Source organism: Hyposmocoma kahamanoa, unplaced genomic scaffold, assembly GCF_003589595.1.
Source record: "Hyposmocoma kahamanoa isolate Upper Pololo Valley unplaced genomic scaffold, ASM358959v1 64, whole genome shotgun sequence".
NCBI lineage: Eukaryota > Metazoa > Arthropoda > Insecta > Lepidoptera > Cosmopterigidae > Hyposmocoma > Hyposmocoma kahamanoa.
This window is the reverse complement of record NW_020653852.1, coordinates 18,955,932-18,972,765: the sequence shown is the minus strand read 5'-3', so window position 1 is coordinate 18,972,765 and position 16,834 is coordinate 18,955,932. Positions and strand designations below refer to the sequence as shown.

The following is a 16,834-nucleotide window of genomic DNA, read 5'->3' as shown; positions in this document are numbered from 1 at the left end:
TAAAAATATAAAAATAAAGACTATTAATGTTCAAATAGTTCGCTCGCTCTCAATTCTCTCAGAGTGTGCGCACATGATCTGCGTAGCTATAACTATAGCATCAGATGAACAACATTTTATTAAATTATCAATCTATACAAAATAAAGAGAAACGATAAATGGCTGTGTTGAGAAAATAATTTATTTCAGATCAGAATAATATGTTCTAGTCACTCGCGTGTACTAACTGATTACATAAGATCATTGCGCGGATGCTACTTACGCTGGACACGACGCCTTCTGAAAAGAAGAAAGTAGTTAATAAGATCAAGAAAAAAGCAGCAGACGGTTCGCCATTTTTAGCTACTCACAGTCTAAATATGCTGATCTCGGCTACGAGAGTTACTATGGAAATTAGGACCCCGTACAACAACAGAATGAGAACAGCTCTTAGGTCTAGAAGGCCGACGCTGCTAAACGCTGTCATCTTATCTGCACATCGCGGTTTAGGGATCTGCATACGACGGTTCAGGCACGATCGTATTCCAACCTCACGAATTTGTTTGAATCTACGGAATGATTTAAAATGCATTAAACATCATTGCCTATTTATTTTTTAAATTAGCCAATCCCTGTAAAGAGTGCTAAGTTTTACGCGATAATCCGCAAGTCTGGGATGGCCCCAATTCATAGCGATGTATAAAAAATCTAGCAAAGATAGAAATATCTTTGTCATTATTGAAGGATAATAAGTGAGCTGTAGTCAGGACGAAAAGAAAGATTTTGATATACTAATATCCTTACACTGAAACTTACGTAACCCTTAAAAGCTCCAAATAAGGAGAATCCTTTTTAACGGGTGTGAAAGGATCAAAGTTATTCAACAAGTCGATTTCCATCAAATCGCATTTCTCAATTTCAAAGAAAGTTTCTGCGATTCGTCGATAAACTGGCTCTGCAATCGAGTGAAAAGCGAAGAAACCCTGAAAACAGCATAGTCAGCATCTAACTGATCTTAATCGTCACTCGGACTCTTGCATGTCATTAAATTAAGTTTGTACTACGGTGTAGGTACTAGTGTCTAGAATATACCTGTCTAATTCTTTCAACGCCATCGTTGAAGTTATATAAGTGTTTTTTGCCTTTTTCTGGTGCAATTTTATTTAATATTTGCGATCTTAATGGATCTTCTTTAAACATCTGAAAAGCACATCACTCAAATTTTCAAATCAAATTCTAAGTTTTTTCCGTATGACTATTGTAATTACCTAATATTTATTTGGTCTGTGGTAATTGCCGTTCAATCTTGTCTAATGTTTTGGTTTACTGTTTAAAATTTTAAAAGATCATTTGATTAGACATTTCATTTCGCATGGGCACAAATTCAAGATGATTTTAAAAATTTCAACATAAACCTAAAACAAAAAGTTTAAAATCGTCTAAGATTGTCGTTTATTCGTATGCTACTCCAAGAGCATGACTAAGCAATTTGGTCATACAGTTGGAGTAACATATGAATTAAGGTTCACAATATACGAACCGAATCATATCACAAAGCATTATTTCATCAAGGAAACGGATTCACATAGGAGAACGAGTAGTTTAATTAAAATATAAATGTGGACGTAGTTTGATATGCGAACTAACTTTCAACACGAAATGATTGTAGTCAACATCATAGGCAGCAACTGTAAGCTTGGAATGAGCCAGCTGTGCCAAAGTACGAATGGAGTCGGAAGGTGCCTGAAGCAGAACCACAATATTGGCTGAATACGCAGCGTACAGAGCCATTAGCGCCGTAAACAGCACCATTACCATAATCCGCCCTGTAAATTGTGCAAGATTATTGTACAAAAGTTCAAGGTCATCGACATCATACAATTAAACAAAATGTAATTCCCAATTGTGTATCATTGTTTGGGCACAACCCCAAAACCTTCTCAACTTGAGAGCATCCCGAAAATGCTGTATACAAATATTACAGATTATTAATTCTTCCGAAGTTTTTGGTTTTCCTTACTTTAGAATAGAATAGAATAGAATTATTTATTTTGGTCCATGATCCATAATAATGTTAGTAATACAGTAAATTTTTCTTTTGTGCTATAGTTACTACTATACAAAATTACTTAATTTTAGTGAAAAATGAGTCTAGATCACTACCCTACGCACGTGTAGTTGCAACCAATGTAGTTGGTAGGGGCAGTCCAGCCTATTGGCAACAACGGCTAGGATGCTATTAGCGCTGCCGCGCACACGCATCATGAGTGACGCAGCCTTCTTGCGCATAATGGCATGAAAGCCATCTGTGTGCGCCTCCGTGAACATGCCTGATGCACTACAGTGTCGCGGCAGCCCCGTCAGCATCATAAAAGCGTTAAAGCGTAAAACTTTAACACAAGCTCAGTCGGCTTTGGAGTTCCAGACCGAAGGTCTTCTTCACGAGGCTTTAAAAAAAATAGTTTATACCTGCAGCTTTTTTAGGCTCCATTACACATCCTTGTTGGCCTACTGCGCTCATAGTCAACAGAAGAGCGTCGCCAATGCTACCGTCCAGTTGGGATGAGCTCTAAAATCATGAACTAAATTATATTTTTGGTTTCAGTTTAGTTGTACTCCGCAAAAGGTTGCACTATCGAATACGCTCGTCCATCCTTTCTGAGACCGCCGCGTCATATGTCAAACCAACCATTAATAATTATTAATAATAATTTATTAACTATAACAATGTCCGTCTTTTATGAGACGTTATACAAAGTAATGTAATTAATGACATGGATTGCAGTAATTGTTATTTACCTTCCCAAGTGTAACCTCCCATCGACTGGCCAAATACAAGCTGGCTGCTGACAGGGCAGTGCAAATTGCTATCGCAACCCACACTCCGGTCGAAAAAGGAAGAGAAAATATGTTAGACACGTAGGAGAGAGGAGGCTGGCGGAATACGAAGCGAACGTGGAATGGTGCTAAGACGTCGGTGTACACCGCGACTGGTAAACGTTCTTGCATAACCAGGCAGTTTGTTCCTGTGAATATAGAACACGAAACAAAAATAGGTGTATGTAGGTAATAAATAGATTCGAAGACTTCGAGTTCTCCTTTCAATACTTTTAGCATAGTTGTATCCTGTATATAATGTGGTAAGGCACGAAAATGAGCACTTGTCTTGTCTTGGCCGGGGAGTGTTTAAATTACAGCGAGTGACAATCAACCTCTTCTGAAGGGTTTCTTTAGAATTTACATTAATAAAATTAATATATGTGGTCAGTATACATATGTTCCTTCTTACCGACGTCAGCTCGATTTCTATAAAGATCGTCTATCATGCCCGACCAGACCCCGTTTTGCTTGAATCCCCAACGATAACTGAAGATGTATCTTGGAGTCGCGTTCAGCATTTCGAATGCGAGTCGAACGTTACTCCAACAGATCTTTGCTATGGAATCGTGCTCTAGTTCCCTGAAATATTGATAATTTTAACAAATTAGAGGAAGTCAACAACAACAGCTGGGCACGGGCTTCCTTTCAGGCCAAGGGTTTGGGTCCTAGTCCACCACACTGGCCCAATGCGGATTGGAGACTTCACACGTTTCCCGAGAGTTGTGCGACGTGCAGGTTTCATCACGATGTTTTCCGAATTTTCAAATTAAATTTCGCACATAAACTCCGAGAAACTCAGAGGTGCAAGCCCTTATTCGAAGCCACGGCCTCTACTTGAGAGGCAGTAGGTAAAACTATTATGGTAGCCTATGATATTTATCATTCAGTTAATAAGACTTTAGTAGCAGCAAATCCCTTAGTAAAAGAGTTCGGCCAGGGAAGTACTGCCACCGTACCAATTTCTGCCAAGTCACCACACCAAACTGTAATGTGAGCATACAGCTTCGGGTTTCGATGGGTGAGAGTGCTGGTAAACCTACAGGCGCATGGAACTTAGCAACTTTACGTCTCCGAATAACGAACGCAATGGCAGTGACTCTTAGAAAGCTCTGGGAGGCTACAACTTTTTTTTTATTTAAAATAAGTGCGCATTTGACCTCCATCTCACCTGATGGAAAGTGATGATGAAGTCGACGATGTAGCGTGCATACCTAAATAGTGCCTATTCACTCTCGCCTTCAAAAGGTTCAAGTTATTGCGTTCAAGGAATAAGTCCGCAGATAGGGAATTCCACTCTCTAACCGCTCGCCATATAAATATGGAAGCGAAACGTTTCGTGCGAATCCTGGGAACATCCACAACAGGGGTGGAATCCCAGCCCACGTCTAGTCCCCCTATGATGGAAAGGGGAAGGCGGAATCAAATTATGCAATCCCATCGCACACTCTCCGTAATATATCCTGTAGAATACCGATAATAAATAAATAAATAAAAGCATATAGATAAGCATGCAACTTTATGGCGGTGTTCAAAAGGCTCTGCAGCTTCGCTTCAACTAATTCCGAGTCACCTATAAGCCTTTTGGCACGTTTGTCTATTAAATCCAAGGTGGCCAGTTGGTATTTAACAGAGCCATCCCATAAGTGGCAGCAGTATCATACACGATCGGACTTGTGCTTGGTACATATTATGGGTAGACATGTCGCTTACCACTTGATATCATAAAAAAATGTATTTTGATACACGGTACTTACAGACGGTTTTCCTTAGGCAAATGGTATTGCGTACTGTTGTTGTCTTGTATGACATTTGACATAGTAAGGATATGGCCCATGACATCTTTCCGCCTTCTGAACAGTGACCTATGAGGTCTGACGTCAAAGAAAGTTCCGTTGAAGTAACCTCGAAGTGTCACTTGTATGGGACCGGTTAACGATGGTTTGTGCACTGGATACAAGGGTTTTTTTAATTTAAAAATTTACAGACGAACCCGTAGGTAGATATTCGTATATGTGTTTCGCATTATCTGAAGTAATTCAGATAAGCAACAGATGCGGTCGTACGTTAAAAAAATGAAGTTGGTCAGTTTGATAATTTTTATTTGATATAAATATATTACGAGTATATTAAACTAATTTGTTTTTGGTTTTTTTAAGTGAACAGTAATTATTTGTTAAGAATGCAGCACAATCGCGTACGCAGTAATGTAGGTATGTAATACATAATTTTTATTAGTGTTGGGTAGGACATGAAATTGAAATGGGTTTGATAGTACCTCATTTGAAAAAATGAGGCAGTACAATGTCCTACTTCAAATGAGGTGAGGTATTTGTAAGAATGTTTACACCTACGGCAATGACTCCACAGACAGGGAATATTAAGCACATTTTCATAACTTGATGGATCAATCAACTGGATAACTTAAGCGTTATGATGTAGTATAAATAAATGCTAATTTTATTTAGTACTACGAGGGTATGATCATATGATGTAAAATCAGCAAAAAAGCGGGCAGCGCAGGACCAATCGTTGTTGCATTTGTTGAATTCGAAGCAGTGTGACATGACTGAGGTTGTGACATGCCGCTATGACACGAGGTGAGGTGTGCGGTGGGACATTTTTATCACGTGAAGTGTTGTGACAAACTAGCCAAGCGAGTGGTACAAACGAGTTGCCTCGTGTATGAGTAACTCAACACTAATATTTATGTAATCCCTAAGATATCATTTAAGTTAATTGTAAATTAAAAATATTATGAAATTTAAATTTCTCAAACCCGTAAAGCACACTCTTACGTTCGTTCAAAGAAAATCCAGCGTCCGTAGTTTGAGCTAGCACGAAATCGCTGTCAGCCAATAAATCTAGTTCCTCCAGTGGATGTTCCTTTTCTGATGAGAGCACCAACCAGCGGTACGGAGACCGAAGGAGACCCTTCGTAGAAGCCTGGCAAATTGTTTAGCATTTATTAGGACAGAATATAAAGTAATTATTGACCCAAAGACTAGCGAATACCTTTTCTTTGACGATATTCAGTGATAGGACGAGTAAATCTACGAGGGCGGTAGACGAGGGCGGGAAAATTAACTGCATGAAAAAAATACAACACAAGCGTAGATATTTTGCACGATTTAAACTTCATCTGCCCCCGTAGCATGGCTACGCATGATAGTCGCGACGCGCGCGATAAAATTGGTATAAGCGCGCGCTATTGGTTATCTCAATCAGATCTAATTTAGATAGACAATAGCGTGCGCTTATTTCAATTTTATCGCTCGCGTCGCGACTAACGTACGTAAATTGCTATACCGCGCACGGGCAGTTTCAAGGTTCATTTATTTCATTTATTTCTGTTTCTTAGATTAACGTATTTGGCGTTTGTTTGTTGCTTACATAATGTGACTAGAATATATGTAGAATAATTGTACAGAATAGCTTTATTTTTTGTTATTATTATTATTCTCATCTCATTGTTATTACCATTATTTTCATTTAATTATTATCAATATTATTAGTATTTTCATCAATCATTTCGTCTTCAATTGATGTTTGTTTGCGATTTGTGTGTGTAATCGACCACGTAGAGCGGCCATGGCCGGGTCGGGCTGAAAATCAGGGTTGAAATCATTACAAACTGATTTCAACATTTTCTTGAGCTCGTGTCCGTCACACACATGCTTTATTCTCTTTATTTTGATTTAAACCTTTTTTTATTTCTTTTTAAAATTCTAATTATTTTGGTTAATTTATTTCCGTAATTTTTGTAAAAAAAACTTATTTTTTATATATAATTATTTGGAGAAATAATATTCTTAAACCACAAATAACTTACATTTGAGAGAACTTCAATAGTACCAGGGCAATTCAGGTCCATTAAGAAAAGCAGTTCATGATCTAAATATTTCGATATTGTCATAGCCTTCGACATCCTCACTCCCAGCTGGGACAGGTCGTTAGCCAGAGCTACTACTCCACCTGGAAGTACTATTTATTAAAGACAATACTAGGTATTGAACTAACTGAACTAAAACAGTAAGGGCGCGTGTCCACGTTACGAAAAGTCGCCGGGTCTACGCAAGATTCGTGTCGTTTCTACACACGAACTGTGTACACACAAACAACAAGAAATTAAGTAAAAAATATATAAAAAACAAAATAATAACCAACAGCTTGTGTATGCTGCAGCCAAATAGGTTGTGACTCAGTGCGTAATTCGTCCAAAAGCAAAGAAAGCACAGATTTTCAACCACCAACGTCGAGCGCGTTGCGTGGCGGTGTATCAAAATCATAAGCATTGTGAAGTTAATGTAGTGTGCTTATGTGACGATTGTATTACATTTTTTTAAAATGACGAATTTCGATAAACAAATGCCGTATTGTGTCGTAAAATTATACATCCATACATTTTACTGCACGACACTGTTGACAACAATGTACAGCATGTAGCTTCTTCAACGCAGTTATGAATTAATGTTAGACTTTGGAAACCAAAGGACATGTTATATTGACATATATAAATCAGACGTTATATTATGTACATATATAATGTGTTTAGACGTTGAAAACATAAACATTTTATTGTCTTTGTTCAACGACTGCGTGTCGTAAGTCAAAAGAGATAGCATTACATTGATTTGTGTTTAAAACCCTCCTACTACATGGACGAAAGACCTGGGTCGGCGGGAAACCGATGGATGCACGTCGCGTCCGATCGGCTGGTCTGGAAATCTTGGGAAAGGCCTATGTTCAGCAGTGGACGTCTTCTGGCTGACATGATGATCATGATGATGATGTGTCAAACACGGGAATCGAAAATACGTAACGTTATCTTAAATGCCAACTGTACTGATTTTGCCATTTTTGTAGTACCCTTTCATAACCGTATCCGGTTGTCAACGGGAAGTACATCAAATGTCAAAACCAATGTGTCGCCAAATGTTTTAGTGAATTATCCGCATGAATTGTAATGAAATGGACAAAAATTTAACAGTGAGAACAATTAAGTATTGGTAAAAATGCGTCGCTGCAGCATTAAGGGAGGGGGCAGTAGAAAAAGCGGAAATCAACCCAATGTTACGTTACACAACACAATGTGTTATTTTTCTGTCTATAAATCATACAACAGCCCAAATATCTCATGTAATTAGACTCATTTAAGTAGTTTATTCATAAGTCTTGCCGAATTTTGTTTTGGTTACTACAGATTGCCTGTTTGTTAATATATTTTGATGATTGTTGATAATGATTATTTTGAGATAGTGTTGTTCTTGTAAGCATATATTATCGATATTCTATTATTAAAACAATTGACTACAAGGTTTTTATTATTTCATTATTATTTTATTTTTAAAGGTTACCTACAAATAAAAAAGGCAAGTAAGAATGGTTCGAAATTATAGGACTGCCGAATATAATGATAGGATCAATACCATTTTCGTATGTTCGCCTCATTTTGAAAAAGCAAATTTTAATAGAACTTTGAATGTAACTATAGTTCCATGCATGTAATATATTACATGATAATGCAATTCTATCTTTACATTTATAGGTAATTCAATTTATATTTAATTTTGATTAAAAACACTCGTTAATAGGCATTCTCAGTTCCTTAAAACAAAACTGACAGCGATCAACATGTGAACAGCTCGAGATTAAATTTGAGACATGTTTGTTAAAACCGAAGTTAAGTAAGTGGTTAAATGAAAATATTTTTATGACTTAAGTAAATGAATTATTTGACAGGAAAAAATATGTTTAATTTTATCTTGATTTTAATCATTTTTGGCAAATTTAATTTGTAACATTGTGACATGACATGAGTGACATTTCTTGTGACATTTTTATTGTTGTCGCAGTATAATATATGGTTGTTTAATATGCGAAACATGTTAGTACTGGCACTGTATCTTGTTATATTTTCTGTTATACCATGTTTTAAGCAAATAAACGTATTATTAATATTATATGTGATTTTATGATTATTGATAATTTTACTACTATTATATAAGTAATTTTATTTATTTCAAAAATTAAAAGGAAGTGTTAAAGATTCACCTAAACCAAAATCACTGATATTAATTCTAGACCAATGTATAAATACAAAACAGCTTACATTATTTGGAAACCTTTTAAAAATTTCTTTCTAATATCAACCTTGAGATTGGAAATGCGTAGGATTCTCCAGATGTAGATTACAATATTTTTTTATATACTCTCAAAATACATTTTTTCTGTGCAAATTCACTTTTATAAATTAATTATTTTAATAATTTACGTAATACGTGAGCATTTATAAATGCAAAATAATAACTTTAAAATCTCATATGGGCTGTGATCTGGCAACCTGTACCATCTCAATTTTGACAACTTTACAGGATGAAGAAAAAATCATTTATATAGCATCTGGTTTATTAAATAAAAATGACACAAACAATTTTTTCTTCGTCCTGTTAAGTTGTCAAAATTGAGGTAGTACCGATTGCCAGTTCAGAGTCGATATGACATTTCCGGATATTCCCATATGACATAAAACATTCCCAAATGGAATAATGATACTTTATATATGTGATATAATTTATTTTACGATATATATTAAACTTTTATTAATCATCTTTAATTACCGCAAACTATACAAATTACAAACAGAAAAATCAGTTTCAACATTCAAACCATGCATTTGCATGTCGATATTGACTTATCTATAATTATAATACAACACTAAAATCCGCCATTTGCGTGGTACAATTTTAGTTTAAGTAGGTACGTTTATTCCGTAGATAGGGCAACTCCTTTCCTTTATTTTTTTCCATCCTTTAAGGAATTAATACGAAACTTGATGAGCAGACAAACGTCAAAACGGCTATCAAAGCATGGCGGGTACTTTAGTCAGTGATTAAGTATATACATATATGTACTTACTCATTTCCCAACACAAATTACAAACCAAAAACGTCGGTTTCCCTTCATTTTCGACATAACTTCTTATGAAACGAATCGTATTACCATATTTTGCAGCAACCGTGACAAAGATAGAAAAGATATAAAAAATTACCACCAGCATTGGTCCTTCGTTGAAACTATTCATTATAATGTTATGTTTCTCCAAATTCAATGTTTCAACGATCGTTTGTAATGTAAATACAGTAAATACCTTTAATGTTCTTGCCTATATATTGTACCCTTTTTAGGGACATTCTCATTGCCTTTTTGGTGATTTAGAATTCAGTTTGATTGTTGGCTACCATATTAGGGTTGTCTATCTCGCTCCTTTTCCGTGTCCCGGGAAATATTCCCAAGACTGAAAACGAGTTTCGAAAATGCTAAAAAAATTTCGAAACCGAGATTTCCGGGATGAAAACCCAACTGTCATTAACAGCCACAGTAGAGTGTTGCATCGTACGGCTATGAAAATTAAAGTTCTAAATAATACTAAGTAAACAATACATTTATGGAAAGAAAAATAATCAAGGGTGAAAATAGGAGAAGGTGAAAACACAGAGTTGGAGGTCTCTGCCTTCGAATGTTGGAGACCGAGGACGGAGGTGCAGAACCGGAGAGCAGCGAGGTTGTTGGCGAGACAGCGGTTGTAGTACATCAGTAGACATAGCAACAAATAGCAGTAAAGCTCCTGGTGAAAGAGTTCGTCCAGGGAAGTACTGCCACCTTACCTATTTCTGCCGCCAAACAGTAATGTTAGTATTACTCTGTTCCGGTTAAAATGCGCGTTGATGCAGACCTGCGTCTCCGCCACCACGCGCGTTATTCCACGTCCCGCACTCCGTCGCGGGGCGCGGTGCGTTGTGATAAAGGTGTCTTAAAGTTCTGAATGGCACTGTGACAGTTACGGACAGGCGTGTAGCTTACTATCAGGCGCACGACTTGTTCGTCCTGTCACTTGATAATATAAAAAAAACCTAGTGCACTAGGTAACGGAGAGTCTGTCCCACGTCACGACACGGACAATAACAGGGAGTATATTGCATAGGAGTATATTGCACCTCATGGCCAAAGCCCTGCGGTTTTGGCCATAAGGTACAATATACTGGCCGGCAGGTTTACACATTACACGTTGTTAAAATATTCTGATTGAAAAATCATATTACAAAATTGAAGACTACGTGTTAGATAAAGATGTATGAAAAGAAGACAAGCTCCAGAATCCACACAAATTTGATTCAAAGTGTATTCCATAGCATTTAAGTTTATTTGAAAAGAGCAATCCCTGGAGTTTCTTGCTCGTTCTTTTCAGGGAAGTCAGCATAGTGAACGAGCAGCAGCTTAACTGAGACGTTTTCAAGTGTAAATTTATTTTACGAAATAAATGTTCTTCAAACAATAAATGATTCTTTGACTTTGACTTTGTACTAGGAACATAAAGATCACGCTTTTACAAGCATTCTGCCAATCTTTTTACATGTGCAGCTTGTGGGTCAAGTATACACAGAAAGCGTAGCGCACCCAGCGCGTCCACCGCGTCCAGTAGGCTGCTAACAGACTTGCAGTCATTCTGTTAGCAGTCGATCTCAGCTGCATGCAGTTAACCCGTGAAGTCGTTATCAACTTCATGCAGTCGAGATCTCGGATAACGACTAAAGTTTGTTCCAATTCATCATGCCAGAAAAGTACCTAAACAAACCGGTTTGGTTAAAATTGTAAAGCAATCACGAATAAGTAACACTTTCACGTATATTTTGAAGATTTCGACTTGATATGTCATCACTTTTTCCAGCAATATTATATAATCTAATTTGAAAAATGTTAGCTCGAAAGTGAGGTTAGTAATCAAATATAGATTTGTGAATAATTAATGGTGCATAGGGCTGTACGGAAATTACTCATTCGGTTCATTCAATTAAAGTTTCTATAATCGATTAAGATTAAGATTTGAAGGAGGATTTAAAATTGGATTTCGGAAATTTTAAATTTGCTTTTATAGGTTATGTAAGAAAAAATTCTAATGTTATCTATGAAATATCATCACTATTATATTGGATCACATATTTTTTATAGTAATCAGCAGCGAAATAGCAAAACCAATTTTATTATGTAAAACCCAGTAATTCCAAGTGATTCAATTAAACAAATCAATTCAATCAATTAATTAATCGATTTGATGTTAGCTGTACAATTGGCCATCACTAAACTCTCTATGGTCGAGTTAATGATATGTTTGTTTTGTTTTCTGGTACACTGAATTGGAACAGACTATACACACATTAACTGCAATCGTGCAGTCAATTTGTTATGATCTGTTAGCAGCCTAACGATGCTCTCAGAATGCTGCTGGGGTTGCCACGCTACGGAACGTTTACCGAGGCGAGTGTGGATGTCTTTAGCATGATTTGCCGAAGCGGGTAGAATCCCTAATGGCCTTCTGCGCACAGTGACCGAGAGGAACGATGAGCCCATATTGTATCAATGTGTAGATGTACATGTCAATTTTACTGTTACTAACACTATTATACACTCCCGGACACATATTTCGAACTTAGAGGATGGAAAAAAATAAAAGAAAGGAGCTGCCCTAACTACAGAATCAACGCGCATATAACCAAAATTTGAAACTTACAAATGGCGGATTTCTTTAGTGTTGTACCATAATCTATCGATTAGTCATTATCGACATGCAAATGTATGGCTTGTATGTTGAAACTGCTTTTTTTTGTTTCTTCAGTTTACTGTAACCAAAGGATGCCTAAACAAACACAAGTCTAATAATTTAATCTCGAGTGGTATATTATTATAAAAGTCAACACACACTTTTAAACTTTTTTTAAAATTTATTTTCAAAATTACAACCGGCAACTTATTTAGTAACAGTCACCAAACTGCTGTGCAGTTTGTTGGCGACATGCGCATTCTTACTTAATTATACCTACTTTACTGGTATATAACATTACATACTATTAATTGTACTTACTAAATAAAATATTCTTTATCTTCTTATAATAGAGAGTCTCTGTGCAAAATTTCAAATAAAAATTATTTACTAAAATGTTGATATAAATTTAATGATATTTTATACAATAAAATAATCCGCGGTATCCCATATTTTTTCGCAGCTGGTGTGATAAGAATTCATCTTGATACTTCGACTATAGTCGTCAGTATGTCATCATCAGAATAAGGCGACAGCCTTATTATTATAGGCGACAGCATTTTTTCACTGAACAACCCGCAACCAATAGTTGACACTAGTTAGTAGTAGTAGCCCTAGTGTTTGACACCTCAATATACCACTGTCAATTATTGGGTCCCCATAGTAAAACAATCTTTGACACCCATGTCAAACACTACTCAAACTACCCATAGAAACTGGTCACTAACAGAGTAATCCAAACTTATGTTCTCCGTCCTTACCAAATGGTCGAAATTCAGTTTTAAAAAATATTCATATATACGAGTGCCTGACATGGGTGTCAACTACTAGTAAACATTAAAATTTTGCACCAGTGTTTCATATGCCTCTAAAATAAAAAATAAACTATATATATACGTCAATAAATACACACAAAATTAATTGTTTTTACAGTTATCTAATAGTTTTAATAAACACTTACCGGTATTTAATAATATTCCGCCTGATAAATTCACTTAAACTACTCAAAGTCTTAACGATTTTTTTAACAAGATCGACGCACGTTACACTCCGATCACCACTAAAGATAAGACTTTCAAAAATAACTTTCATATTCAAAAATTATTGAATGAATCCATAAAAGCTTTTAAATTAAATTCATAAATGTCTTTACTAGTACATTTAACACGGTTTTGGAGTGTCAATATTTGTTTTCTTATTTTTTGAGAAAAAATGCAAAAGTCATACATTGGGACAGTGTCAACCACTGGGACATTTATCTTATTTGCTCACTATATTCGGACATTCGAGGCGACGTGCTGCAAAAATTATCGAAATTGCAGATACTACTGATATATGATACTACAAAACTGAAAAAGAAACGAAGAAACGGTAGTAAACGTTATAACAAAAGAGTTAGAATATTTTTATAATATAGCTAAGGTCATAATAATTTTCGTCCCTTTGTTTTCAAAATCGATCAGAAACGAGAACAGTGTTGCCTAACGTATACTAAATGTTAAATTTAGCCAAAGAAATGTACAAGCGGCCGTACCACGAAACTAGATGCATTACACAAAAGTGCGTTCATTCGACATTCATGGCGCATTAACAAAGGATCACAAATATATCGCACCAAGTAAAAGCCGCATTGTATTACAAATCATGAGGCATACACTCGGTTACATATTTGTTTTCTCGAAATTCATACAATACCAAAAAAATTGTTTTTAAAATAAATTATGCATCTTCTGATTACAAAATCACTTGCCCGTGGAAGGAAGCGTCCCTGTTTACTCGTTTACCCACAGTAGTGGTGCTTTTTCAGTTTATAATGGCACAATTATGCATTTTTCACATTTTCAACTGGTGTTTATCTACAATAACGGTCGAGCGCGTTCTAAAATGTAAATGCGGCAACTATGTGAATGTCACTTACTTTGGGCACGCGAAGTACGTACACTTGCGGCGTCTATCTAGACATTTATGTCCGTGAAATTAAATGACATTTCGTCTCTATTTCTAGTTATATACTCGATGTGTACACAACTAATTAAATTTAAATTTAAAAACCGATTACTCATCTTGTAAGCCAACTACCTACTTGTCGATATCAATTCAACGAGCCCATAGACAATAGTTTTTAACCGACTTCAAATAAAGGAGGAGGTTCTCAATTCGACTGTATGATTTTTTTTACCCGGAGTACTCCGGAGTAACTCCAGTATTTCTGAACCGATTTTCATGATTCTTTTTTTGTTGGAAAGAGGGTACCTAGTGGTCCCATTTCATTTTGAAGAAAATCATCCACTTCTAAGGGTGGCTAATCACGCATGAACATTTATTTTTACAAATAGCGCCTAAATTTTACTTAAGGAGCAATTATTTTAATGGTTGGTTTTGCTATTCTCCAATTCAAGGCGTTTTTCTCTCTTAATATACTTTGAGTAGTGAGAATCGATTTTTATTATCTCCTATATCAAGTCCTGTATAGTGGCGAACTAGGGGATATTTCAATGAAACTTAGCAAATAGATGTAATTCCACGTACTTTTGAGGTCGGTTTTTTTTGTACTCTGTACTGAGATTATGTTTTAAGTCGTTGAAGAATTGGGTAGCTTGCAGACTTTTTTTTATGATATCGAGTAACCAATCATAGTTGCAGAGCCGCTCAGAGCGTCCTTGGTCTCGTAGGGACTCCGATCATGGACGTTGAAATGCGTCCGAAACGTCGAGGTAAAAAAATGTATTTTTATACGCGATTAAGTTCCGAATTTAAAATCAAATAATATATATTATAAAGATTTTAGGAACCCAAGGTGTGGCAGTACCTTTTTTTATAATGCCAAGTGCAGGGACGAACAAGTTGTGGGCCTGGTGGTAAGCGACACGCTTGTCCATAACGGTTGCAGTGCCAGTCAGAGCTTTAAAACGCAAAGATCGAAGTTGCACTGCCGCTGGGCCCGTCACCCCGAAACAAATAAAATAAAAAATTAAAATCTTTTAAATATTTCGGGCGACAATGACCCACATCAAAATAAATTACGTTGTACAGTTAAGATCAAAATAATATAATCAGAATTTAAAAGTCAATAAAAAGTTACAAAAATAAAATAAAATAAAATAATAATAATAACGCACACACTCAACATAGCCCCGCACTAGGGAACAACCCTGTGTCACGGGTGCCATGGACATACACAATATAGACTACCACAAATTACACCCGAACTCACGAGAGAAATAAATCTAGGCCATACAAATATTACCACCAACCCGGGAATCGAACCTGGAACCTCTGCGTGGCAGTCCGACATGGTAAACGTTCGTCCACGGAGGCAGTTAAAATGAAACAAAATTGAAATAATATTAAATAAAAGTCAAAATTCTAATTAAAATTACAAGTACACAGTTTATTGATATCTAAATCGACTGCCCCATAACCGGCACCTAGCGGGCATTGTTATCACGACCATAAGTCGACAAGTCTCATGTGCCTGTAATTTCACCAGCACCCTTACCCTTCAAAACACACCCGGAACACAGTAAAGTTGACATTACTGATTGGCGACAGAAATAGGTAAGGTGTCAGTACTTCCCTGGACGGACTCTTTCACAAGAAGCTCTACTGCGACCTTGGTCGCCTCATTTCAAATGAGTGCCCTTTCATTTATCGACGCATGTTATGCCCCACACTACTCTCTACGCAATAAGGGTTGTTCTGTTTTCTGTTACGCCCAAATAAATAAATAATAAGTCTATTATCGTAATTTTCAACAAAGCTTAGATAATGAATATAATAAATTTTTGACTACAGCGTTCTAACTTTCTTTTATGTTTTGACATGGTTAAATCTAAACTACTCAGGTAATAACACATTAGTTGTCTGTAAAGGGCAATAATGCATGCATTTAACTTAACTGATTATTACGGTAAACGAAGCGTACAGTCAAGTGAATATTAAGGTTGATATTTTGAACTTTAGGTTGTTGTTATCGTACACAACACAGAGTTGAATTTGAATCTTTAGTCTTTTGCTTTATGTAGTCTTGACCCTGTATGATGAAAATTGCTACTCTCAAGAGAGTAGCAAGGTTTAAATACCTAGGGCACTGGATCATAGAAAATCTGCAGGATGATGTAGATATGGAGAGGGAGCGCAGAGCGTTGGCCGTACGTTGTAATATGTTGTCACGCAGGTTTGCGCGTTGTGAGGGTAATGTCAAAGCCACCCTTTTCAGGGCGTTTTGTCAGACCTTCTATACGTGCAGCCTGCGGACAAATTACACTAAAGCGACGGTCAATGCCCTGCGTGTCCAATATAATAATGGTCTTAGGATGCCATTGGGGCTGCAACGATTTTGCAGCGCATCAGGTATGTTCGCGGACGCGCGTATTGATA

General features: G+C 36.4%; 2 protein-coding genes across 2 annotated transcripts in view; one reads left to right on the top strand and one right to left on the bottom strand.

Annotated features, from left to right (window-relative positions):
* Positions 1 to 254: 254 nt before the first annotated feature.
* Positions 255 to 6,784, bottom strand: LOC113230936 (glutamate receptor-like). Its single transcript, XM_026465046.1, has 11 exons — positions 6,689 to 6,784; positions 5,655 to 5,802; positions 4,614 to 4,806; positions 3,269 to 3,438; positions 2,779 to 3,005; positions 2,449 to 2,548; positions 1,627 to 1,805; positions 1,072 to 1,179; positions 796 to 962; positions 351 to 548; positions 255 to 276 (listed from the first exon to the last, which is right to left on the bottom strand). The coding sequence occupies exons 1-11, from the start codon at positions 6,782 to 6,784 to the stop codon at positions 255 to 257; spliced, it is 1,608 nt and encodes a 535-aa protein (XP_026320831.1).
* Positions 6,785 to 16,770: 9,986 nt separating this feature from the next.
* The window catches only part of LOC113230935 (glutamate receptor 3-like), a 14,456-nt gene continuing 14,392 nt past the window's right edge, over positions 16,771 to 16,834 (top strand). Inside the window, 1 exon segment of the mRNA XM_026465045.1 lies at positions 16,771 to 16,807. Coding sequence (XP_026320830.1) covers positions 16,771 to 16,807 — 37 coding nt within the window.